Here is a 27816-nt window from a genome sequence, read left to right as displayed (position 1 = left end):
ACTTTTGTCCAGAAATTGCTCATCTGAGAGGGAAAAACTTAGGGGAACAGGTTTTTAAAAGCAACATATTGCTAGGAAAAATATATGACCATTATTTTTCCTTATTCTAACAACACTGTTAATACTAGGTTAAATTTCTTCTCAGTTTGATACGTAGGCTTTCTAATGAACTATTTGTGAACCCAAGGAGTTCTGCTTCAATCCTCTGACCCTGCTACTCATTCAAAAATAGCCAGTTAACAGAGAATATTTCATAAAATCTTCATTTGTGCCCAGAGGAATCCCAGTTACCTACAAGTAAACCTGGAAGTGGTCATTTAGAAGGAATCAGCTCGCTCTCTCAGGAATTTTTCTAGAGAACAGGATAAAGTTTAGACTCTCACAGCTCTAACTTAAGTGACTTCGAGATGACTTTTGCACTCTCACCATTTTACTGACTTCAGCCTTCCCTGACAATGTATCATTTCACAAGAGCCTTACTTAGGACATCATTTTTTATTAATCATTTTGAGCATCTAGTGCCAGGCACTATTCTATAGCCCAAGGAAATTAGTGAGTTGGCAAATGGATATTTTATAATCAAGTGGAGAAGACAGACATTTAATTATGTAATTGTGAAGGAAACAGAGTGAGCCAATAATGGAAAGAGACTTACTATTTAGGGTGCTGAGAAAAATTCCTGAGATGATGAGAACCTACAGGTTAAGAAGGAAATCGCTCTGAAAAAAGCAGGGAGCAAAAATGTTCTAGGGAGAGGGAAAAATATATTCAGTGGCTCTGAGTCAGGAAACAGTCTGTTGAGGACATTTTAAAAGGCCAGTATGACTGGAATATAATGACCAATAGGGAAATACAGGTGGAAATATACACGGGAGCCAGATCATGCAGGGCCTCGGGAAGCTATTGAAGAAGAATTAAGAAAGTAATATAATCCCATTTCCAGTTTTTGAAGATAGTAATCTTCAAATTGCTAGTGGTGCAAGAATAGAAGCAGGGAGACTAATAAGGAAGCCAATGCAAACATCTAAATAAGAGATGGTCATGGGGATTAAAGAGGGTGCTTGTGATGAGCACCCGGCATTGTATGAAGTATTTAATCACTATATTGAACACCTGAAACTAATACTACACTCTACATTTACTGGAATTTAAACAAAAATTTAACAAAAGAGATGGTGGTTACTCAGGCACTGGGAACCAAGAAACTTTTAAATGACCTTTCAGATTAAAAGATGAGAACAAGTTAACCAAAAGGTAAGGTCACTGCAGGCCACAGAAGAACATGTACAAGGGCATTAGGTCCCAAGACCAGAACCATTTTGACAAGCTAAAAAGCCTGGTATGGCAATAGCAAAGGGTATGTGACAAGAGTGAAGGCAGAAGACCAGTTGTTAGAAAACTATTGCAATCCAAGCAATGAAATACAGTGCCCTGAACTAAATCAGTGGCAATGGGGAGAGAGGGGCAGGACTGTGTCCATGTATTATTCTAAGTGGTATAAGAAACTGGCTGGATTTGAAAAGGGGAAGGCAAAGGAGGGAAGAGAAACTTGGCAATCACTGGATTTCTGGCTTTAAAGGGGTAGATTATGGTGGAGCCAGGGTGTGGGAAGGAGGAGTTCAGCTTTGTATATACTGCTATAATGGAAGGGCCATAAGAGTAGGTAGTTGGATACATGGCAGTCTCCAGCTTAGAGGCTGAGGCTGGATTTGTACATTTAGAAACTGCAGGTAAACAAGTGGTGGATAAAGCCGTAAGAAAGAATGACCGTCCAGAGAAGTACAAAATAAGAGCTTAGTCCAGAATTCGGGGATGCATTAACACTGAAGGGGCAAGAGTTAGAGCAGTGTTTCTCAGTGCCACTGATGTTCTAAGCTGAATAATTCACTTGTGAGGTGTTGTCTGGCACATTATAGGATGTTTAGCAGCATCTCTGAACTCTACCAACTAGATGTCAGTAGAGAACCCACCCGGTTGTGACATGGCCGAATGTCCCAGGGTGGGGGGAATCGCCTCCATTTGAGAAACACTGAGGTAGAGTACGAAAAGTCTCCGGGACACTGATAAAAAAATTCTAGGGGTGCCTGGGTGGCTCAAGTCCATTAAGCATCTGATTTTGGCTCAAGTCATGATCTCACAGTTCGTGAGTTCAAGCCCCTCATCGGGCTCTGTGCTGACAGTTCAGATCCTGGAGCCTGCTTTGGATTCTGTCTCTCTCTCTGCCCCTTCCCTGCTCATGTTCTCTCTAAAATAAACATCACAAAAAAAAAAAAAAAAAAAAAAAAGACAAAGATTCTAAATGAGCTCCCTCAATCCAGAAGATTCCTCCAAAGCTTCCATGCATAGTACTCCTCTTGGTGCCTTGAAAGTACAAAAGAAATGCAGGTGGCTTTCCTCTGTATGCAACCCACAGGGCATTAGGATATCTTTATGTACTAGATTGGATCAGATCCATTGCTAGAAATCCCATTTCTGGTATGAGGCTACAATGGGAAAAAATACTTTTGTAAAAATTTGTATTCACAAATAACATACACAATGTGACCCTGACCCCTTAATAGGATTAGGTGTCACCATCCTGCTCCAGTAGTAAGCCCCAACACTTCTCTATCATGAAAATAGTAGGTCCTCTCACCCAATCTCCACTTGACCCTTATGAGGGGGTAGGAACTGCTATTACCTCATTAGTTGAGGAAACTGATGCAGAGGTGTTAACATACCCAAAATAACATTAAGTGATCAAACTGAGATTGGAACCTGACTTTTCCAAAGCCCATGCTCTAAGGCTGTAAACCACTTAACCATTATTCCAGATGGCCTCCATTATAGTACAAGTTCGGTAGGAAGGGGCTAGATATTTATTGAACGAGTCTTAGTTCAGACCTCTTGAACTTACTCCCAGATCTGCACGGAGAAGAAAATGTCTTTCACTCTTGACAGGAAATAAGCACAACATCTGACACTGCATTGCTAGAATTAGCTTTTGAGAATTTTGGTCCAGTAATGGAGGCTCAACCATCAACCCTTAAAACAAAGTTACCCTCCCTTCTGCCTCCTTATCCAACAGATGCCAGTTACACTGAGGCCTCAAGGAGATGGGGAGAAGAATAGAAACAAAGTATAGAATGGGGTATTTCTGCAAAATGATGTTGTAAATAATATTTGATAGGATCATGAATTGGTACTCAAGAAGTTTTCTAAACATCAGCTAGGCTTTTTGTTTGTTGGTTTAATATTCTCTACCCTCTATTCAAAAATGTTTTAAAGTTGAATAGGTACCACCTCTACTATTGGGTATACCTGTCTCACCACAGGTTACATTAGCCAGCCTTGGTACCTTTTTGATGAAAGAACTATTATGTTCAGGAATTTCTGCACAGATACTGTGTAAAAAGTCCTTGCAAATGGTAAGGTTTTAATAAGCTTGGTGATGCCAAATACTGTAACAAACATTGGTAATAACTATCTATATTTCTCTGGGCCTAGATGTAGCCTCAGCATATTATTTATCAATACTTCAAGCAGCCATCATTCCCACTAGATATAATATTGTCATCCCTGCTTAAGGCCACCCTCAAGAATAGCCTGGAAAATAATGGAACTCAGGGGATTCCAAGAACTTCTAAGGGGAGTAGGCAGAGGGAATATGCTGGGAGTTCTGTAAAGAATGGAAGGAAATCCATGAATAGGCTTTAACCTACTCTATGTACACACTTGCACATCTAAATGTACTTCTTGGAAACCAAAGAAGCTATAAAGCAATTTGAGCTGAACATTCCCCACTCTGCATGAAAGCCACTTCAATGAAGGCAGTCATATAAAGTTGTACTTTATGGACCTCACACCCTCCCTAACCTAGTCGCCTCCATAATGCTCTCATTCATACCAACGCTCCTAGGGAAAGCTAGATACAGCACATTTTCAACAAATCCTAACATGAACTTGGGCTTTAAGGACAAAGAAAGTATGTTTTCTATTCTAGATGAAACCATGGTCTCCTCCAGCATGGTTCAGTTGTTCACAACTGTCATTTAGCAACTGAGGGTAGTTTTGCAAGCTGGTGGTTTCCAGTCTCTAGTTTGCCATATTGACTTCTACCCAATGAAGTTTTTGTTTTTTTCAATCGGTAACTCACTTTTGTTTGTTCTTTCAGCTCCTTTGAAGATTATGAAACAGAAGAACCTGTCTCTCCCTCTGAAATTGGAAACAAAGGCAATAAAAGTCAAATAGTAACCTCAAGCCTTTCAGAGAAATGTGGAAAGCTTCAGTCAGTGGATGAAGAATAGCTGCCAAGATCTACATGAAAGAGATATGTATTTTAAATCTTTTTCTTGTGGAGATGCTCCAGTTTGCATACTGCTTTTTAAAGGCTTTGATTTCTGCAAGTGTGTATCTGCACTAGGAACTTTAAGACATTAAGCAATAGATCTGGATACACATGCTCAATTTGGGGGACTCCTCCAGTTTGCCTCGAACCCCTTACAAACCTTTTTCTCCAAACAAATACAGTGATAAACATCACCTTCCAAAGTCTGTGAATCTGCACTCTTCACCCCTGAATGTACCAGCGATCTCTTGGGGACAGTGCCAAGCACAATTCTCTGCACAAAAGCAGGAGTTGCCTCTGTTGTCCAGCATCCCTGAGGTCCCTCAGGGCTCCTATGGAGCCCAGAAGCCTTCACTTGCAGAAAACTTGAGTCAGAAAAACTCTGGAACTTGAGAAAGCAGTTAAAGGGCCTCCAGAAGTGACTTACCCCTGGTAATAAAAGCACTGCCAGAACATCTCAGACTTTTTAATATGTGTACTGGAGTTCAAAGATCTTGAACTTATTACTTGGTTTAACGTAATTTCACAATGACCTGCCAAACTGCTAGTCACTTTACATCCTCAGGTATTGTAACCACTGGGCCTTCCAACCTTGCTGGCAAGCTCTGCATAATCTCTCCCCATCCTGACTGTGGATCTTATATAAAATAGGATGAAAAACACTTCTAAGTACAGAATTTGACTCATACTTGAAAAAATTTCCTTTTAACTTATCTAACATTTGTGGAGAATTACTGAATGACTTATTAATCCTCAAATTAGTTGATGCCCCCCCATCTACACTTCCTATCAGAAGGCCTACTTGAAGACTTAGTGATATATGAAAATTTTTACTAGATGTATTCATCACTGAATATTACACTAAGCCAACAGTAAAGGCCTCAATCTAAACATTATCCATTCATGTTGAAAACAAACTATTTCAAATATTCCATCACCTCAATATTTAGCACAAAAATGGAAGAAAACCATGATGCCACCCATAAAGGAAACCAGTTTCATTTTTACTATATAGTAGATGTGTTCATTACAGAATTCTACCTTTTTTTTAGCAAGCCACAATGCAGCCAAATCCTGCAATATCCTTAAAAACTGAAAATAAATTATTTAAAAGGATGGAAATTTCTAATAGCGTAAGTGAAAGAAACCCCCAAGAAACTTTTTAACAACTATCTCTGTCAAAGTCATCACCTTTTCCCTGGGTTTTCTGCTTTAACCACAGTCCTGAATGTCCGAATAGCTTCCCTTGCCACCCTGCTTTGGTTCCCCCTTACTGGTATGAAAAGTCAAACAATGAAATAATCAAACCTTGGGCTATGGTAGGCAAAAAGTGGAGATAAGGGCAATTTAGGAAATGCACCATCAACCGAAAGTTATTTTACTGATACAGTTTGCTGTTATTTTACCTTTTATGATCAGAACTAACCTTCCATTTAACTGTTACAGAAAGCATAAATATTAAAATTTGGTATCTAACAGTTCACAAAGAACTAAAAGCTTAAAAATGACTAAATTTTTAGGAAAAATTATATGCAGTAACTTAAATAGACTAGTAAATTAGGATTAAAAGTTTATGTATTTGTGATACATGAACTTTACCATCTATCTCATCCACCCTTTTACCACGGAGAGAAAGCAATTTTATTTCATTAGCCAAGATAGGATTTAAAGGTTTTATTATCCATAATGGTCTAAAATATTTCTAAGCCTCAACAAAAAGTAAAAAAAATTCAATATACATTTGATTTTTTTTTTTAATACTATTTGGCTTTTTACCTCTGTACCTTGTGTCTCCTTACTGAAATCCTCTTGCTTTTACTTTGGTCTGTACTTTGTTTCAAAAGTCTGTAATTATAAAAAGTAACAGCTAACAGTATCATTCCATTTAAGATAAAGCTATTTTAATTTAGGTTACCCAAATTATCGTATTTTCAGACAGAAGCGTTTTACTGTACTCCTAAGAGTTGAATGCAAGAAATGTGAATTCTGAGAACTAGGACAGTATATATATGACTTTCTGGTAAAGATTTCACTAAATATAATCATTACTGCCCAACTGGAAATTTGAAGTTTTTACAGTATCTCTGACTCCTTGATAAAAACTGAAGGTTATCATGGTCTTAATGCTAGTCAATGAAAAATGAATTTCATAACATTAATTGCCGAGGTAATCAAACTAATGAAATTCCGTGTATTTTCTCTGCATCTTATCTATGTCACCGTGTCAAAGTATTTATAAAATTCTAGAATCTAATGAGGTAAGGCATTTGCTCAGTTTTTGGAAATGTTAAAGTGTGTTTGGGTGGAGAAACCTGCATGACTTGTTTTTGTTTTTCCCTTTTTGCAAAACTAAATAAAGACAAGTTGTCAAATATGAACCATGTTCACGAAGATAATCACTACACACTTTTGGTTTTATTCACCCTTGCAACTCATTTTTATGTTTGAGAGAGTAACACTGTAAATTTGAGTTTCAAAGAATAACTCTTTGAACCCCTGGGGAAAACTATAAAGAAAGATTTAGAAGGATAACACCTCATAACTGAGAAGGGATTTCCTCTGGAGAGGAATAAGGAAGAGGACTAGATATTGGGAATAAGAGGTTTACAAGGATCAAAAACTTTAGCCTTGTATATAATGTATTCTTTTTAAAAAACTGTACCTAAACTTTTTTAGAAAGGAGGGAGAAAAGTTAAAATATCATCCAAGTATTAGATTCCAACACTATACTTTGAACTCAGTATTCTCTAAAGCATTTTTGTATTTGTCACCTATGATACGGGAAAGAAAATTTTATTTTTCATCTAAGACTTTTCTTCAAGGTCACCACAGAATTGTTTCAAGAATACTAAGAGCAAAAAGAAATTCTTTATCCTAGATCCATATTATAGCTCTGCACAGAAATGTAGACTTAATGAAGCTAACCAAAAAGATAAATCAGCAGCTATAAAAATTCTCTATCAACTAAGTGAAAGATCATTTGATTACATACATTAATAACAAAGACTCAAAGAACAAATGAAGATGTGTCATATTAAAAGCTGTTATTGTTTTGGTGGTTTCAAATCCTGATAAAGTAAATCCAGTTACTTCAGTAATAATTTCTTAATCATCCCTAGTTAGCCATTGGTCAGCATTCCTAAATAACTCATGGTATAAAGAAAAACAATATAAAAATCAAGGCACTGTAATTAATTATTCTTCCCCAGATGTATATAATATAGGCCATTCAGAGCATGCTATCCCAAACTCCTCAGTATTCTACAACATAGAATTAGAAAACTAACATTTATTGATAGAATTAAGGTGTAATACAGGTTTCCAAAAATGTGGCAGTGAGAATACCAGCATAAAAAAGAGAAACTTGTGCTAAAAACAACCTGAATTCATCATTGGCAATATTACATAACAATCAAGGCCCTCACATACTAATGATTTCCGCTTTGTCTATATTGCCAACCTCCCATGCATCAAAAAACACAAAACTAAAATTATCAAACTTGGGAAGCAATAAAGTATTCTATGAATTTTAAGATCATAATATTAGGAAAGTTTGGGAGATTTGCAAAATATATCCTAATCATCCATGTGTACAATCTCAGTTCTAGTCATTTTTGCAGTGATCATTAGTGAATAAAGAACAGATTTACAAGTTTATATAGCAGGGCATCTGAGTTCAACACAAAACTGTTACAAACTTTAGGCAAATACATGTTGCATAAGACACTGCTAACACTTAGAGGAATTAAATAAAATTCCAAAACTTGGAAAGCAAATAAAGACAAGACAACTAAGAAGCATTTTCCACCATTTACTCTTGTTATCAAAAATAGTTCAACTCTTCTTGCAAAACAAAAACAAAATAGTACATACTGGACACATACATCACATTTTCTTCCTATGGCTTTAGCCCACCCCCACCCCACCAAAAGAGACAAAAAAAAAAAAAAAAAAAAAAAAAGGCCCAACAACAACAAAAACAACTCTACCTGACCACATTCACAGAAAATGACACCAGGATACACTACAAAACAGAAGGAGGTGTCATCTGCTCTGTGTCCAAAGGTTTCTTCTCCATGTCTTGTACTAGGTGAGTAACCATCATTGAACATGCTGTGTGCCAAATCAAAACATAACTTCAACATGTCAGATCTCATCAGAGATGGTGAACGTAGTAGAAATTGGAAATTTTCCAGCAGTATTTTTCTTTAAATAAGCACTGTCAAAGCAGCAATTCTTCTTTTAAATCATAAGGTCATTTCTTTACAACCTAGTCAGTCCTTGTTTTGTTTGGGCTGTGCTCTTTTCAAGCAACTGACTAGATTTCCCTTCAACAGAATGTTTGTACTTGTCTCCCCCATAAAAATTAAAGGGAAGACATGCATTTAAACTGAAACACAGTTTGTGCTTTACATGCAAAAGAGCATTCTAAAAAAAAAAAAAAAAAACAACCTCCTAGCTTCAAACCTACCTAAATGCACAGGCTTCATAAAAAGGCATTTTTATTTGGCCTCTATAAAGAAGCCTTCATAACAAATAGCACCGAAAGAGAAAGAAAGAAAAGAGAAGGGGCATATTCAAAATAAAGGATGAAACTATCAGAGGAACAAAAAAAAAAATCAAAGAAGTGGCCAATAGCAATAAATACAATGCATAAATCTGGTTAAGTTTGGGGGCATTATTCCAAAATTATTTTAAATAAATCCCAACTTCTAAATAAAAATTTTTATAATTTTTTAAAAAATTGTCACATTTTATAATCTAAATTCAATTACCTTCAGAATAAAACTGCTCTTCTCCACTTCATTTATCTAATCATAACATTGCTAAAAGTGAAGGAAGGATTTCAAATTTTTTCCTAGAAATGAGTCAGACGTGAACTATAAAAGGGACTCAACTCAGAAGAGTTCTATAGCATAAACAGCTAAACATCTGCAGTCTGACAGAATTTCAGTTTGTTCACTTTTTAAAAGACAGATTTCAACATTCTAATGAGGGGCAAATTTTCTTTCATAATACTGCTGATTTAAGAACTGCTACATACACCAGTAGCCAATTTTCATGATCAGAAATGGTATTACATCAGCACAAAGGTTGAGCTGGACACATCAGCTTTTCAACAGGAGAAACATCAATAGCATCTGAAGGCAGCACTGAGTCTCCTGAACAAACTAATGGCTACTTTTTCAGAAAATATTAGCACAATCTTTATGGACTGACTAGATACCACTTCCTTACACTTTAATCATAAACTTTGATTATGCACAAAGCATGACCATAAACAATGAGGTTAATGTTATTTTCCTTGCCAAAGTTCATTTTGTATAAATCAGTTGCATCAGCATTTGTTCTCAAACTATGAGGTTCTGTAAGAACTAAGGACATATAGTTGTAGGGTTACTCCTCCATTATCTGCAAACTATTTCCCCGACACTAACACATATAACTTAGCAATGAAAACACTTGATACAAGTGATCTATATGCAGGAGCTCCGGCAAGTTAAACCAACAAAACCATAGCTGCCGTAAAACTGTAGCTATTTCCCTACCAGAGGTAGGTTTAAAGACCCACTGATTTAACAGTCGAATCTCATGTCTATAGCTTCATCCAAACTTTTATCATCATGTGTACTGGCAGCTAAAAACGTTGTTACTGGGGACCCTGTGACATTAATTACACTGGTGCTGGTACTAGCATTGCGTACAGCAATGCTAGTCACATTAATGCCCAAAGTGAGCCTGGTCTGCTCCAAGGCCTTTTCTGGCACAGCAAATGCCTCCAGCTTCTTCTCCCCATTGGCCATATAGGAGTTTTGGCAGCCACGACATATACAATCTAAGCAGGCTTTGCGGTTAGAGTAGCAAGGGCAGCGTTGGCCGCGGCATGTAAGAACACTTGGATTTTGAGTAGCACGCCCACATTTACACCCTTTCTTTTCCTGGGGTTTTTTATACACAGTCTTGGTAGGACTTCCTGGCATAAAATGGTGACTAGGAATCTTTTCCTTTACTGTTTTGTCTTTTTTAAGAATACCTGGCTTGGTTTTAGAGTGAGATTTCTTGGATCCATGTTCATGACTCTTTTTCATGCTTTTAGTAGATAAAAGTACAGTTTTGCTGATTTTGGGTGTTGTGCCTCCATTGGGAACAGTTGCTATAGGTTGAAGAGAAATTTTGCTCTCTCGTTTCACTGTCACAGGAGCAGATGCCCCCAACGTTGGGCCTCGGATAATAGTAGAAATTGGAAGTGGCTGAACCTTCTCACTGTCACTTTCTGATCTGGATCGTTTTCTATTCAATTTTGCTACTTTCGGAGTTGCTGCCGTACATGATAACCCATGAAGTGCAGGGCTGGTGGACATAAAAACATTATGGCTAAGAGATTGGGAAGAAAGCTGCAGAAAAGGTCCATTGGATACAGTGGCTTCCAAGTTGGGCTGCAAATTAGGGCAACAAACCTCTGTATTTGAAACAGTTTCTAAGCTGCGAAGCACTTCCTCAACACTCAGTAATAAAGAATCACCAGGTTTTATATCTTCACTGAAACTGCAGATATCAATGCCTGTGGAGCATAAGTCAGTGGCTACTGTGTCACAGACAGGTGGCAAGCTGTCGGACAGATCCTCGGTTTTTATGTCAACAGTGTTACATACATCAATTGTGTTTGAATGTTCAGGTGAAGGAATATTTATACCAAATCTATCTATCGAAAGCCCATTATAAGTAGGCAAACCATTGATAACAGAACTGCCAATAGCAATGCTGAGGGTGCTTTCAGATATTGGAGATAAACTAGCTTGAGGATCAGCTGTGGGTTCTGAGGTCGAAGGTAAAGGGGAATGTGTTAAACACAAAGTAAAGGATGAATCTGAGGGTTTTTCTGTCTCCTCACAAAACAATGATCCATCATTAAGCAAAGCCAAAATATCAGAAGAACAGTCGACCGCTTCTATTATATCCCGTGCCAATGTAGTCTGTGTTATATATTCACATAGTTTTTTGTAGCAGTTCACTAGGATGCTTAACTGTTTGTTTTCCTCAAATTGCTCATAGTCTTTGCACCAGCTACATGAAGGTTTCATCATCATTTTCTTGCCTTTACAAGGTTTGCAGACATAATGTTGGCAGGTGGAGTTGGTGGGTGCAATAGGATCTTGTAGCAAATGTCCTAAGAGGGAAAAAGGAGGAAAGCAAAGATTTTAGTAAAACAAACTTATGACTTCATATACTGAAGTTAAGATGAGATTTTAAGTAATCTATTGAGATGGGTTAAACTCACCAGACCAGGTAACAAAAAACAGATCTTACAGGAAATGGAAAAATACTCAATAGTGTACTTCACTTCCATGCCATATTCCCCATTCCTTTATCTCAAACCAGAATCTTCCTTGATTCTATGTTTCTCTCCCAAACAGTATGTTCTGGTCCACTTTCTTATGCTCTTCTCCAAAGGCTATAAAGAGGTGAAGATCAGTCACCAAAAGCACAAACTAAGCTTAAAACCCTTGGAACTTCAACCTAATGCAACACAATAATGCTACAACGTACTGAACAAAATCATACTGTTTATTTTGCATTAAACATTGGGAAAGAGAGACACTTAGTCCCCACCCTCATTAAACTCTGTTGAAGGGTATTAGTACCAAGGCATCTTCACCCAAAAAAGTATAATTTCAAACAATTTTACATTATATACACTAATCATAAACTAAGAAAAGATTAAAATATAGTTAAGATGAAAAAGAACTATGTTCATGTATCAAAAGAAAAAAGGAAGTACTACACTAAACTCAAATTGTTCTCCTACAGAAAATCAAAATACAATGACAAAAAAAAAATTATGTTTAAATGTCTCAAAAGGAAAAAGGGGGCATATTACCTGACTCAAATTCTTCTGACAAAATACAAAACGATCCTACTCATAAACCACAAATATCTGAAGTAAAGCAGTATTGTATAAAAGTGAAAGTAGTCTTCCAACCAGATATAACTCCCAAATTAAAAATGACCTGTGTAGGTTGTGTGTCAGGAATAGGAAAAGTCCCTATTTCCATCCTACTCCTCAAAGAAGCAATGTGCTTGGTCCTCAATTCAGGACAAATAGTTAGCAATAAAATCAAAGCAGCACCTATTTTCTCATACAAACTATGTAATTTAAGACTCAGGCATAGGAAAGAAGGTACTTTGAATTATAGGCAAGTGGAATCAGCAAACTTTCTCCCTTAAAAGCAATTATAAACCTGAAATTTTTTTACAAAATGAGTCATCTTCATTTCCAAAGACATAAAATTGAGAAGCATTTATGTTTGAAAAATGCTTGATTTTTATGCTAATATGGATGTAAATTTAAAAAATAAAATTTTAAAAAAGTAAAAATAAAATATTAAAAATTTTTTAAAAATAAATAAAATAAAGTAAAATAAAATAAAAAAATAAAATAAAATAAGCTTGATTTCAACTAACAACATTGAGAATCTGTGGTGTTCTGGTCTGGGGCTGCACAGTTCTCCCTGACCACCACCCAGCTCCATCAGTGTTACCCTATGAGGACCAGAAGCTGCTGTGATGGCAGGGGACTCACTCCATTTTTAGTGCAGAGGATAAAGCCAAGACCCAGAGACATGATCACTCAAAGTGACTTCTCGGAAGCTACTCAGCTGGAGAAGGCAAACAGCACAGTTCTTAGCAGCCTGAGGCTGCATAAGCCCAGGTTAAACACAAGATGAAAATTCACCCCGGGGCGCCTGGGTGGCTCAGATGGTTAAGCGTCTGACTTTGGCTCAGGTCTTGATCTTGCAGTTTGTGGGTTTGAACCCCACGTTGGGCTCTGTGCTGACACCTCGGAGCCTGGAGCCTGCTTCAGATTCTGTGTCTCCCTCTCTCTGCCCCTCCCCTGCTCATGCTCTTTGTCTCTCAAAAATGAATAAATGTTTAAAAAAAAAGTTAAAAAAAAAAAAAGAAAACTCATCCCAAGTTGATCTATAAATTCAATGTAATCCTTATGAGAATCTCAGGTGAGTTGTTTTGTTTTTTTTTAATTGATAGATTGTTTCTAAAATTCTTAGGGAATCAGAGGACCTGGGATAGCCAGAACAATTTTTTAAAAGAGCAAAGTCAGAAGACTTATTCTATCAAATTCCAAAATCATCTTTAAAGCTACAGTAATCAAAACAATGTGGTAGTGCCAAAATGATAAGCATATAAATCAATGGAAAAGAGTCCAGAATGAAAATTCTTACATTTATAGTCAACTGATTTGTGCAACGAGTGCCCAGATAATTCAAAAGGGAGAGTATTTTCCACACACCACGTGGGACAATTCAATACTCAAATGCCAAAAACAAAAACCAACAACTGTTCAGATCCTTATCTTACAACACACACAAATATTAACTCAAAATGGATCACAAACACCTAAACGTAAGACCTAAAATTCTAGAAGAAAAACACAGGAGAAAATCATAACTTTGGGTTGGGCAAAGTGTTAGATGTGACATCAATACACATTCTTCAAAAGGGAAAAAAATATAAAATGGATTTCCACAAAATTAAAAATGTGTGCTTCAAAAGACACCATTAAGAAAATGAAAAGATAATCCACAGACTGTGAAAAAGTATTTGTAAATGTATTTGTAAATACATTTGTATTTGTATATACAAACAAGTATTTGTAAATGTAAATTTGAAAAAGTAAATGATAAGGGGCTTACAACATATTAAAACATTTCATACAAATGAGTAAAAAGACAACTCTATTTTAAACATGGGCAAAAGATTTAAAGAAACATTTCACAAAAAAAAATGAATGTCTAATAAGCACATGAACACATTCTCAATATCATTAAAAGTAAAACCTTACCACACTGCTACACACCTATTAGAAAGGATAAATTCAAAATGACAGAAAGTACACCAACAGTTGGCAGAGATGTGGAGACACTAGAACCCTTCTGTATTGCTGGCGAGAATGTAAAGTATAAATCACAATGAAAAACAGTCTGGCAGTTTCTTTAAAAAGTTAAACATACATTTTACCATATAAACCAGGAATTCTGCTCCTAGGAACCTTCTCAAAGAGAAAGGAAAATATACATCCATATAAATGTGAATATGCAAAGCTGCATTCCTCACAATAGACAAAAACTGGAAACAATCCAAATGTCCACCAACTGGTAAGATAAACAAAATGTATATATTCATACAACAGAATACTGTTCAGCAATTAAAAGAACCACTGGTATACATGCTACAACATGATTAACTTTAAAAACATGCTAAGTGAAAGAAGCCAGATGTAAAATAGTACATTACTGTATTATTTCATTTATATAAAATATCTAGAAATAACAGAAAAGTGGACAGTGGCTGCCTAGGGCTGGGACCAGGAACCAGGATTAACTGTAAATGGGCACAATGGAACTTTTTGGCCGTGATGAAAATGTTCTAATATCCTGGCAGGGTGATGGTTGCACAACTCTAAAATTAAAAAAACAAAAACAAAAACAAAAAAACCAAAGCACCAGTAGTTATGAAATCCAACCTTCCACTCAATATAAGACTTCTTAGAATAAATACCCTTGAATTTATTTAAGGTAGGACGGGGAAGATATGAATATAGAGATATATATGTATATGCTTAAAAGAATAAGCTGTAAAAAAGAATACCCTACCTATTGGAGAGAATGAACAAAGCAAACAGGGAAAGAACTACACTATTCTGGGTTTAACCTGTTTTGTAGCTTTTACCTTTCAAACCATGTAAATGTTTTACATAATTATATAACAAACTTTTTTTTTTTTTAATGTTTATTTATTTTCGAGACAGAGCGGGAGACAGACTTCTTCAATGCAGGTTCTGCAATATCAGTGCAAAACCCAACATGGGTAAGAACCAATGTGGGTAAGAACCCACGAACCATGAGATCATGACCTGAGCCAAAGTCAGACACTCAACCAAGGCCACCCAGGTACCCCACAAACTAAAATTTTAAAAGAAATCCCTAAAAATGAAAAACAAGTAATTATAATTTTATACCAAATTGATGGTATAACCATTCAAAGATTAACTATTTTAAATGACTTTATAACACAGAAAACTGACTAATCCTAGCATCCTTGTTTTGTTTTTTCAGTAATCGCAATGTTGGTGTCAATAGTTACTGTGAAAGTGTTGATGTGTAAATGTGGATGTCCTTGAAAGTCTGTTTTTTTGTGGTTTTTGTAGTAGGAAGAAGTCAGAAGATAGAAAAAGTTAAGCAGAAAATCCTGTAGTTCTGAATTTCAACTGATTTATCAGTATAAATTCATGTTTTCTTCTTAAACATGGAGATTTCCTAGCACTACACACTGAAAAGGCCTGGAAGCAAGGGACTAACCCCAGTAGCAATAAACTCAGATAATGGTACTGAAAAACAATTTCCTCTTGAAAGGAATCAGGGCTTCTTGGACAAATAACTGTTTCCAGAACTGTGACATAAATTAGACAAGATGAATTTTGATTACCTTGTTACTAGAAAGCAAGGAAATTATTAAAGATCATAACTGTGTTAAAGGGACTCAGGAGCAAACCTGAAGAGGTTCCTGCTGACCAAACATGAACAAATCTGAACATGCATAAATAAAATGGAATGAAGCATATCTAAAAAGTTCAAATCTCTGAGTTCATGGATGGATTTAAGGGAGGGAGGGAGGGAGGGAAGAAGAAAAGAAGGAAGGAAGAAAGGAAAACTCAGTTTCAGGATGCTAGTGAACCAGCTCATTACTTTCAAAAGTGGTAAATAAAGAGCAAGCATTCTTCAAGTATTCTGACTTAACTATATATCAACTACACTACCAAGTAACCCAATCATAGATGAAAAATTTCTCTTTACAGGAATAATGCAGCTAATAAATGAAGAACACATGATATAATTTGAATGTCATCATTTTGTAACCCCTAATAATATGCAAATTGTACAAGCTAAGTGGTAAGGACTGCCTTCATTCTATCACTGATCTTTACAACAGTCACTTCAATCAAAACTCCCCCTGAAATACCAAACACCTTAAAGGATTTATACTTACACATCTTTGTATCCCTTTCTGAGGTATTAGGAGAGTATGTCTAATACTGAGAACTGAAAATAGACTAGAAAACATCCAAAAACTCTGATTCAGTATTCCACCACCACTGAGTTCTTAAGAATCTCCATTACCTGGTTTCATATTACCTACTGGATGTCCAATCATTCCCCAACACGAATACTTTGATCTGTAACCTACCGTTAAAGATGCCTTTAGGCAATCTTGTTTTATGCACTGAGCTAATCATCCTAACTCCCAAAAGCTTCCCAGAGGGTTCTTTACACTTCACAACAAAGGCAGCTCCAGCAATAGGAGGAAGAATTGAAAAAGATTCTGGGGGTTCTTAGAGTTAGGTAAGTGTTAGCCATATACCTATTATATGCCCCCAAGGAAACTCCTCCCCACCATCCAAAAAAAGAAATGTTAGATAACACTTCTACAACTGTAAAAATACATCTTATCATAGAAAATAAAATGGATGGGCATTATGAATCAAGGGGAAATGTATCACTCACTGCAGACTCTACTATAAAAACTGAGGAGGAGGGACACCTGAGTGGCTCAGTTGGTTAAGGATCTGACTCTTGATGCTCAGGTCATGATCTCACGGTTCGTAGGTTTGAGTCCCACAGCGGGCTCTGCACTGACAGCACGGGGGAGCCTGCTTGGGATTCTCTCACTCTCTCTGTGCACCTCCCTGGCTCGTGCACCACTTGTGCTCTTTCTCTCTCAAATAAATAAACTTGGAGTGCCTGGGTGGCTCAGTCGGTTAAGCGTTCAACTTCGGCTCAGGTCATGATCTCATGGTTCGTGGGTTCAAGCCCTGTGTCAGGCTCTGTGCTGACAGCCCAGAACCTGGAGTCTGCTTCAGAGAGCCTCTCTCTCTTCCCCTCCCCCACTCACACTGCCTCTCTCTCAAAAATAAACAATTTTTTTTAATAAACAAAGTTAAATAATTTTTCTAAGTTTAAAAAAAAACTGGGGAGAATTTGCAAAGTTTAATTTTAGCTTTGATCATATTCCACATAGTTTCACATTCAAGTGCAAAAAATAACTTGCTCAAAAAAACACATCTGATTTCAAAAAATGTATTGTTCGTGATAGAAAAATTTCTCACTGCATTGCCTTGAATCCTGAACCTGCAATATATCACAGGAAATATTTCCTTTACATAATACAAGTTGTCTAGTAACTAAATGAATTTGATAATATGTGCTGTTTTAAACATTAAATGATGCTATACTGACCCCAAAAGACTAATGACTCAATACTCATATTTTTACTTCTCAACTAAAAAAAGTTACTAATTGTTTATCTGTTCTCCCTCTTATTAACTGTTCCCATCCCCAAATCAGCCAATTATAATTTGAAACTAAGTCTTAGTTTTAGATTACCACAATGGCAATTCTAGGAATTTCTGGGAATACAGAACTGCAGGTAATTAATTTACTAATATACGTAATACCAGATTTTTTAATGTCCTTAATTTTGTGAAACTTTTTATTACAATAAAATTTTCAGACAAAATCAGAAAACAGTACAATTACCCCTCATATATTACCACCCAAATTTAATAATTATCCAGATTATGCTACATTTGCTTCATATACCCTTTTGTTAAGTATTTCAAACAAGTCCCAGATCATTAATTCACTTCTCTATATATATACATCAGTATTAATCACTACAAAATACTTTTTCTTCTAAGCTGCAATGCCATTATCACACCTAAATCAACAATCTAAGTAATTTTTAAGCCATACTTAGCTTTGAGAAAAAACTTTTAAAGCACTAGAAAAGGGCTTTAATTCAGCCATCAAAAACATATTTCATAGGGGCGCCTGGGTGGCTCAGTCGGTTAAGCATCTGACTTCGGCTCAGGTCATAATCTCGCGGTCTGTGAGTTCAAGCCCCCCATCAGGCTCTGTGCTGACAGCTCGGAGCCTGGAGCCTGTTTCGGATTCTGTGTCTCCCTCTCTCTGACCCTCCCCCGTTCATGCTCTCTCTCTGTCTCAAAAATAAGCGCTAAAAAAATTTTTTTTTAACAGATTTTATAAACTATACTTTTCTCAATAAACATGCTTTTTAGCCATAAAACTTTCCTACAGATTTAACATACATCATTCTTTTCAGTATTAGTATATCAAAGCTAGCATTTGGATTGGTTGCCATGCATTTTATCCCTATCACTGAAGAGAATAAATGCATCAAGATTTACAGAGCAGCCTAAGTTTGAAAGACCACCACCACCAAAATAAATAAACATTTTAACTAGGTCCCACATCAGCTTGCCCCTTCTCCATTCAAGGAAAAGGTACTCCTCCCTGGCATAAGCAAACAAGAATATCATTAATCTCTGAGCAAACTCTTCTAAACACATAAATTATCCCAATTTTTAAAAAAGCAACTAACTGGCAATTCATTCACTTCAAAATACCACTGGTAAAAGTAGCCATACTATACATTTTATGTTGACATGCAGACTACCAAGTAAATTAGGTCTTACTCAGGTACAAAAGCAAGATCTGCTTCTCCACTTTAACTGTGACAGCACTTAATTCCACTAATATTTTCACCAGATTACTGGGGAAAATTAAGTTTAGGGAGTGCAGAGAGGGGATACAAGAAAAAGAAAAACTGGTTATTGCTCAAATGTTTAGCAAAAGTTGTTAATGACTAAAAAATGATCCAGTGAACACTGGAACTGGCAATAACAATAAAATAAAACCTACAATGGCAAAAGCTACTACAGGTTAAAATGTAATATAAACAAATTAGACATGAACAACAGAGGGACTAAAGAATCACTGGTTCTCATTTTAGAGTTTATATGGGAAAAAAAGATCCCAATGTAAGTAATTTCTGTAAAACGAAAACTGATTTAAAAAAATGGAAAATGGTGGGGCGCCTAGGTAGCTCAGTCAGTTAAGCATCTGACTCGATTTTGGCTCAGGTCATGATCTCAACTGTTTGTGGGATTGAGCCCTGCAATGGACTCTGAGCTGTCAGTGTGGAGAGCCTGCTGGGATTTACTCTCTTTCTCTCTCTCTCTCCTCCTCCTCTCCCTCCCTCCCTCCAGCATGCACTCACTCTCTCAAAATAAATAAATAAACTTTAAAAAAACAGAAAATGGTTTAAGGAAGTAATCTATCTCAATGGCTTAATTTTGGCATTTGACAAAAATGGATCATATAATTCTAAGTAAAATGGCCTATGCACAAAAAGAGCATTTATCAGAACCAAAACATTCTGTATTTATCACCAACCCCTCTCCAGAACTTCTCCCAGAAATGCTTCTATTATAGCAACAAGGATTGCCTAATCAATAACCTCAAATATAATGCAAGTAATTTTATATAAATCTTACTTGTATCTGAGATGATACTTGAGGATCAGGAAAAATTAGCCAAAGACTCACATGAACAACATCCTAAAATGCCACTATCAGAAAGTGAAAAATGCACACAGGCAGGTCATGGTTAATGATTAAAACCATAATACCACTTCTCAAGAAGCATTCTTGGAAACTAGAATATTAAATACTCAAGGAATCCACAAGAAGACACAAATCTTACAATACTTATATATATGGGAAAATATCTGGGAAGAGGGGAAAAAAAGATCAATCTTTTTAAATAATACCTCAACCAGTTTTACCAAAATAATGAAAGAGAAAAATTAAAATAGCACAGAACCCATCAATTGTAAAACATGTGGCATCCTACAAAAGACAGGAAGCAGTTTTTTGTTTTTGCTGGTAACGCAAGCAACATAAAACAGAACAGATACCACAAAAGATACATTCCTATATATTAACTCAGTAAAATGTTTCCCTAACAATCTAAATTTGCTTCCCAACAAATGGACCCATATCAAAACTAATTAGAAAATAAAAAGCAACCATTAACTCTTACTAAAGTTATAAAGCAAAGGGAAGAAAAGAATAAATGACAAAACTTTACTTGCTAAAATGAAATCATTATATTCCACAAGATTTTCTTAAAATCATTCCTGAAGAAACTTAAGAAAAAAATAGTACTGACTGGTTATCTTAAAATACTCAAAAAAAGTAGAGTTCTTAAATAGAAAGTTTTCCAGTTTCACGCATATTACTGAATCAAGTAATTACTTTTGAATAAGTTAAGGTACATTTCATCAGCCATTCCTTTCCAAATGGCACAGATAACTTCACTGACCACCTTGAGTATGTCTACAGTCACATAAACAGAAATACTGACAAAGAGAGGGGAGCTTTATTAAAAGCAAGAAGAATGTTGTTGCCAGCCAAATGACATTGCTCTGAAGCTTTTGGATCCAAGACAGGATGGTAACTTATAGCAATGACAAAACATTTGACTGAATGATGACAGGTGGCACACTTGATCTTGGAAAGGCACTCTCAAAATGCTGCAGGCAGAAAATCAAGTATTTTGTTTAGGAATGTAGTCTTGGATTCTGCTAGGCACATCTTTCCTCAACCATGAGGGCAAGACTTTTGTATAGACTCAATCTAACCCTATTTGTTTCAAATATACTTCATAGACTTCCATTCTCTACAGTATGACCACAAAAGAAAAATTGGCCATATTTTTAAAATTCTCAAGAAAAATCAATGAAAACATGAGTCTGATCTCAAATGGGGTGAAGGTCAACTTTCAATTTACATAGGCAATAAAAACAAGACAGCAGAAATACAAACAATGAATGATGGGAGAAGGAGGGAAAAAGCTAACTAAATGCCAAGATCTTTGTTCAACATGTTTAAGAAAGTATTCCTCTTTTTATCCCATCCTAAAACAAATCCTAATGATTTTTTCTGTATGTTTGGCACTATAAAATTAAATTTTTTATTACATTACTACACAATTTTATCTTTCAACATTTGCCTGGATATTTCCCAGAAACATGGAAAACTGGTAGATGTTAATCCTTTAAAGTTTGGCAAATCTGTTATAAATCAAAAGAAATTTTAAAGTTCATCAGTGTTGGAAGTCAGGTCCCTAGCCACTCAAACTCTTAAGTGTGCCAGAAGTTTCCCTGGGGCACTCAGGATTACCACTTGCAGAGAAAGGAAGGAAAAGGAAGGAGCTGACAAAGATCAAGTTAGGCTGGGATAGAATCACAACAAAGGCCTCAGATGACCCCACTGGAAGCTCTGAAACTCAGAACTAAATGGGGCTTAAGGATGCCCTACGTTGAGGCAAGGGACCCAGGTCTTTAATAGACTGGTCTTCATACACAGGCTACTCCCAGGAAGGGGTGTGAGCTTGACTGAGAGGTTCTCTTCGTCCAAGGGCAATTCCCAGGAAGGTCTGACAGCCCCAGCAACACTCTCAGTGATTAAGAGAATGAAGTCTTTCAATCTTGAGTGGGGATTTGGGAAGTGCATATATGGCATTCATTATAATTAGTTAATTCTGTTAACTGTCCAAATCTGATCAATTTTGAGTAAATATATGTAATGAATAATAATGATGTGCTTTTAAAAGAGACTTGGCCTGAGGTGCCTGGGTGGCTCAGTCAGTTGAGCATCTGACTTCGGCTCAGGTCTTGATCTCATGGTTAGTGGGTTTGAGCCCCGCTGTCAGGCTCTGTGCTGACAGCTCAGAACCTGAAGCCTGCTTCAGATTCTGTGTCTCCCTCTCTCTCTGACCCTCCCCCGCTCCCACTCGCTCTCTCAAAAAAAAAAAAAGAGACTTGGTCCTCCATTTATTAAAGCTATAAAGGGACTATCTAGGTTCTTTCCAGTCCTAAAATTTGATGATTATAAGATTTTATGGCAAGATTCATAGAGTGTATCAAAAGTCTTACCGTTGGCTATCATTAATTATTGAGGTCACAGAAAGTTCTATTTGGTATGTTGAAATTTTCTATAAAAGTTTCAAAATAAAATCCAATAAATGTGCAAATCACCAGAGGCTTTACATATTTAAATATTCTCCCTCTTTCTCCACTTCCCACTGTCCTCACACCCACTCCTGTCCAACATACACACACACAAACACCCTTTTCTTCTTTCCTCCAAGGTAAGTCTTCCATCCTCTACTGCTCTGGCTCCAATCCTCCCTTCATCAGTTACCCACCTAACTATTCATACCTTTTCACATTTCTACTTTCAACCTTCCTTCCCTATAGCAATTTCCCTTCCAGTTGTTCATATACTAAAGTATTTCCCTAGACTCAATCTTCTAAAGGAAGGTAAAAATTGCTGCTCTCAAACCAATGGGCATTTCTTGTTGATCATTCTTCCTTAAAAGGAAGGGTTGCTCTCCTCTGTTCTCTCCTAACACTGTCTCCTCAACGTCTTACATCTTCTTCTTCTGTTGTCTCCTTAATTTCTGTATTCCCCATGTTTCTGTATTAAGATCCATCCTTCTTACTCCATTCCAGTGTTCCACAGTAATCTTGGTTCACAGACCCCTTTGAGAATCTCATTATACACACAGGCAAAAAAACAAATTGCTGTATGGAATCTCATAGGGATCATTAATCTTTCTGAAGGAGAGATACGATACCCCAAGTTAAAAAATGCTCCACACATTCCTTCCAGAGTGATTTGCCCATAAAGCTGGTTCGATTACCATTTATAAACTGAATCTTTACCTCTGGCTCTAATCTTCTCTCCTAAGTCCAGACCCATTTATCTAACTGCCTACCAGGAATCTCATCTCTCCTTTGATCACTCAAACTTAACAAGGGGAAATATAAACATACTTCCCCTAACCCCCCACCTAAAAACCTGCTCCTCCTCCTGCATCCCTTATTCTCTTGGATGCTGACATTATTCACCCAGAAATCAAACCAGATAAACTTGATACACCATCTAGTCTCTTCACCAGAATTCCACATCTGGGCTCCAGAGTCTCACTGCATGTTTCTAAGTCTGCCAGGTCCACCCTTCAGGTTTTATCCCCATGACTACTCCTGCCTTAACTTAACCCTCATCATTTCTCACCCTGAATACTGCAAGTTTTCTAGCTTCTCTTCCTGCCTTGACTTCACCTGGTCCAGGCCACCTTCCACACTACCACCAAGTAATCTTTCTAGAACACAAGTCTGATTTTGTCTCTCTTTTCAAAACCCCTCATAAAGACATAAAAAATGTAAAACAAAAAAACCTTTAACCAGCCTTTAAAACCTTTAAGCAGCCTTTAAAAATCCAAGGACCTTTCAGAATCTGGCCCCTACCAAACCTCCCCACCCAAAACTTCATACCATTAAGCTTTTTCCATCTCCATTCCATTCCATACAAACTCCATATTCCATCCTCAGCTACCACTGGACACTCCAAAACATGCCATGCTTACTCATTCCTCTGTGAACTGTTTTCCTAGAATGTCCTTCCTTCCTTGTGAAGTAAACTATTCTTAAAAATCAACTCAAATATGACCTCCAAGAGGAAGCGTTCCTTAATTCCTACCCCGCAGCTTATTTAAAAAGCACTCTGCACAGTCGCCTAATATATCCCTTCTCACAATATATTGTCACCATTCACTTGGTTTCATTCAAGGCTAGAAACTTACTTAGCTCTCTATTTTTAAGCCCATGTTGGCACATAAGCCACCACCTAATAAAGTACAATGAATGGATTACAAAAAGCACATTAGAGCTGGGAGCGACCTTGGAAATCAACTTGTGCCATTTTAACCCAGATGGACTTTCATAAGATTATATAGCTTGTTACTGACAATAAGAAATAGAAGCAGAATCTACTGATTCCCAACCTAGGGTTTTTTCTACTTACCCAGCATCATCCCTACTTCTGCTATTAAGTCCATGACATCCACTGAGACATTCCAGTTTCCTTCATCAAAAAGAATGATCACTGAAACTGGGCCATAGAAGAATCAATAATTAACCATAAGATGTGAAACCTTTTGAAGGGAAAGAATAAACAGGCATGGGTACTGGCAATAATGGATAGTGGGGGGGTGGGGTAGGACAGAAAAAGTGACAGTAAGGGAAGGATGGATGCTCAACAATAGTTTTGTGAGGGTCAGGAAATCCTTACTGCACAGAAACTGAGGCTACAAGAGTCCTGCCTGGATTCTCTATACACCAACTTCAATTTCTAATGAAGTTCAATTTCTTTTTTTTTTTTTTCAACGTTTATTTATTTTTGGGACAGAGAGAGACAGAGCATGAACGGGGGAGGGGCAGAGAGAGAGGGAGACACAGAATCAGAAACAGGCTCCAGGCTCCGAGCCATCAGCCCAGAGCCCGACGCGGGGCTCAAACTCCCGGACCGCGAGATCCTGACCTGGCTGAAGTCGGACGCTCAACCGACTGCGCCACCCAGGCGCCCCTGAAGTTCAATTTCTAAAGTTAAGCTTAAATGTTCCAAGTGAACACATATGCTATATAAAGCATTGCACTATGTTCCTACAAAGAGATTCCAACAAAAAAGCTTAGTCTACGTACCAGTCTAAGAAGTTACAACATTAGAAACCTTAAATGAAGACTCTGTGTATACATTAAATGTGTACATATAACCTATCATACAAAATAAGTAAATACATATGTATTAAACTACTATGATTAAAATGAGATAGTCCAGCCTACATCCAGTCTCCAAAAGCAGTATTAATGTACACGTAAGGAGTGGGAAAATACACTTCTAACCAGTGTCAAAAGTCTGACATAAGGTCTCAATAATCCTTCCATAATCCAACCCACTGACCTAAATATCCCCATTCTTCACCTTTGCCAAAGAGTTAACTTTTTAGGCTACCTTCATTTAAGAAAGCATTTCTCGGGGCGCCTGGGTGGCGCAGTCGGGTAAGCATACGACTTCAGCCAGGTCACGATCTCACGGTCCGTGAGTTCGAGCCCCGCGTCAGGCTCTGGGCTGATGGCTCGGAGCCTGGAGCCTGTTTCCGATTCTGTGTCTCCCTCTCTCTCTGCCCCTCCCCCGTTCATGCTCTGTCTCTCCCTGTCCCAAAAATAAATAAACGTTGAAAAAAAAAAATTTTTTTAAAAAAAAGAAAGCATTTCTCTTTCCTCAATCCATTAAACAATTTCTGAGGCCCAGCTACATGACACTTACTGTGATAGATAGAGCCTACCGCTCCCCTTTAAAAAAGGATTCTATGACCTTTTTTACATCTCTGAATTATAGCACCAAAATTACACTCCAAAACTAAAGATGTAAAGAATGTTTTCAAAACAATAACTAGTAGGGTATCTCCTAGAAACATACAAGGAAATAATCTCTGGATTCAGTTAAGAACAAAAATGACAACACCATAAGAAGATCATACATATCACTTAACAAATGAACACAAACGAATTAACTGTTTTAGACAATTAAAACTGTTCTTAAAGCCAGTTTTTAGTCTTGCAAAAAAAAAAAAAAAAACCTGTGCCAAATATAGTTTTGCAGGCATATGTTGAAGCCTAAACCTCTTAAAAATCTTTTCATTAGGCAAAATTCATAAGCATGACTGCTACTATAAAGAATAATGAGCTCAAGTCAAAGAAAAATGAATTTCAGATCACAGAACAACTCTCCTAAGAAGACAGCACTATTTTCCTCTTGCTAGAGACTCCTGATCCAGGTCTGTTTTTCTTAAGTCTTTGACTGAAGACTGAACAGCACTTAAAAAATAGGTTCTCTTACACTTCGACACGTTTATTTTAGTAAACCAAAAAGCAAATATATGCCTCAAAATATCAACAGGTTAATAAAATAACAAACTAAGGTTTCAAAAAAAATATTAGTTCTCTTATTCAAGCAGCCACACCCATTAGCTCCCTAGTATGACAAAAAAATATGCATTTTAACTAAAGATAGGAAGGAAAGAATATGACACATATGCATAAATCACTAAAAATGGTGATACAGAGTAGAGTATCTTGGCCAATAATTATAAACTTGACCAATTATTATAAAGTTTATTACAACAATTATATCATTTTAAGTAAGTACTACTACAATGACACCAATGACAGCTAAACATGTATGCCAAGAAAGCAGTGGGGTGAAAAAGAAAAATCTATTTCCGGTTTGGGGAAAGGAATAAAACTAGTTTGCTGTGAAATGAAAACTAACAGTCAAATTTTAAAAGAATGAACATTACTCAAGCCAAGCTCTTCACCAAATATCTGAGTGGTCAAACTTCAGAATTTCTTTAACTTTTATGTCTTTGGTTAACCTAAAACTATGAAAAAATACTTTCTGATACTCTTGGTGATGTCAATAGTTTTTATACAAGGTAAGCTTCACCAGCCAACTACTATCATAAACTAAAAAAAACCCAAACACACCACAGATTATTAAATGAATGATGTATAACCACTCAGACCGACAACAAATTCATAAACTCAAGTTATACCTTATTTCATAGTCTATTAAGATAAGTGATGTCTGACATTCTCTTTTAATTTTTAATAATTACACGAGAGATTTTTATAGTGTTTTGCAGTTACAGAGCACTCTGGTAATATTCCACTATTTTTGTATTTTAGCAAAGCAATGATGGTCTTTTATTAAATTATACCAGTAAGAACACAGGCTGGTCAATTAGTCACAATTAAGTTCATCAACCAAACATTAACCAAATTAGTCAATATAAATCTAGATCCAAATTCCTCAAACTAGTGTTCCACTGAACCAGAAGACATAAAGAGGTTTATCTTAATAACCCTTGGAGAGTATTCCCAAAATATGTTAGTGTCTTAAAACTGAATACTATCAAGAAACTGGCCTAATACAGCATTGTTACTTTTTTTTAAAATGCACCTATTAGCTGGACATGAAGAGTATTCCAATACACACTACTGTCATCCAGGGGCTAATACTAGAATCACCTATGTGGCCTACTCCAGAATTTCTGGAGAAGCTGCCCCGGAATATACATTTTTTAAAAAAACGTTTATTTATTTATTTTGAGAGAGACCGAGAACACGAGCAAGAGAGGAGCAGAGAGAAGAATTCCAAACAGGCTCCACACTGTCAGCACAGAGCCCCAAGTGGGGATCGATCTCACTAACCCTGAGATCATGACCTGAGCCAAAATTGAGTCAGATGCTTAACTGACTGAGCCACCCAGGCACCCCAGGAATGTACATTTTTAAAATCTTCTCAAGTAATTTCCTGTACACAAACAGAATTGGGAACTACTAAATACTTTCACCTTTTTTGCCTTAATGCCATCTTTCACAGTAACAAGAATTTGGGAGGATTTGTTCTAATCATTTAAGTGGGAAATCTGATGAAGTAATTTTGGGGCAAAAAAGTTTTAATCAGGATTTTAGTAAAGACTATACTATGAAGTTCATTTTAAGAAAAACTACAGGGGCGCCTGGGTGGCACAGTCGGTTAAGCGTCCGACTTCAGCCAGGTCATGATCTCAAGGTCCATGAGTTCGAGCCCCGCATCAGGCTCTGGGCTGATGGCTCAGAGCCTGGAGCCTGTTTCCAATTCT

General features: G+C 36.8%; 2 protein-coding genes across 4 annotated transcripts in view; one reads left to right on the top strand and one right to left on the bottom strand.

Moving 5' to 3' along the window:
- The window catches only part of PPP2R3A (protein phosphatase 2 regulatory subunit B''alpha), a 201788-nt gene extending 195083 nt beyond the window's left edge, over window positions 1-6705 (top strand). For all 3 annotated transcript variants that reach the window (XM_043595338.1, XM_043595340.1, XM_043595341.1), the window contains one exon: window positions 4154-6705. In XM_043595338.1, the coding sequence (XP_043451273.1) occupies window positions 4154-4286 (133 nt within the window). In that variant the 3' untranslated portion in view covers window positions 4287-6705. The remainder of the gene's footprint in view (window positions 1-4153) is intronic.
- Window positions 6706-8123: 1418 nt separating this feature from the next.
- Window positions 8124-27816, bottom strand: part of MSL2 (MSL complex subunit 2) — a 38339-nt gene continuing 18646 nt past the window's right edge. The window contains exon 2 of the mRNA XM_043595342.1: window positions 8124-11495. Coding sequence (XP_043451277.1) covers window positions 9904-11495 — 1592 coding nt within the window. The 3' untranslated portion in view covers window positions 8124-9903. The remainder of the gene's footprint in view (window positions 11496-27816) is intronic.

Source organism: Prionailurus bengalensis, chromosome C2, assembly GCF_016509475.1.
Source record: "Prionailurus bengalensis isolate Pbe53 chromosome C2, Fcat_Pben_1.1_paternal_pri, whole genome shotgun sequence".
Lineage (NCBI taxonomy): Eukaryota > Metazoa > Chordata > Mammalia > Carnivora > Felidae > Prionailurus > Prionailurus bengalensis.
This window is presented reverse-complemented; position numbering and strand designations above follow the sequence as displayed.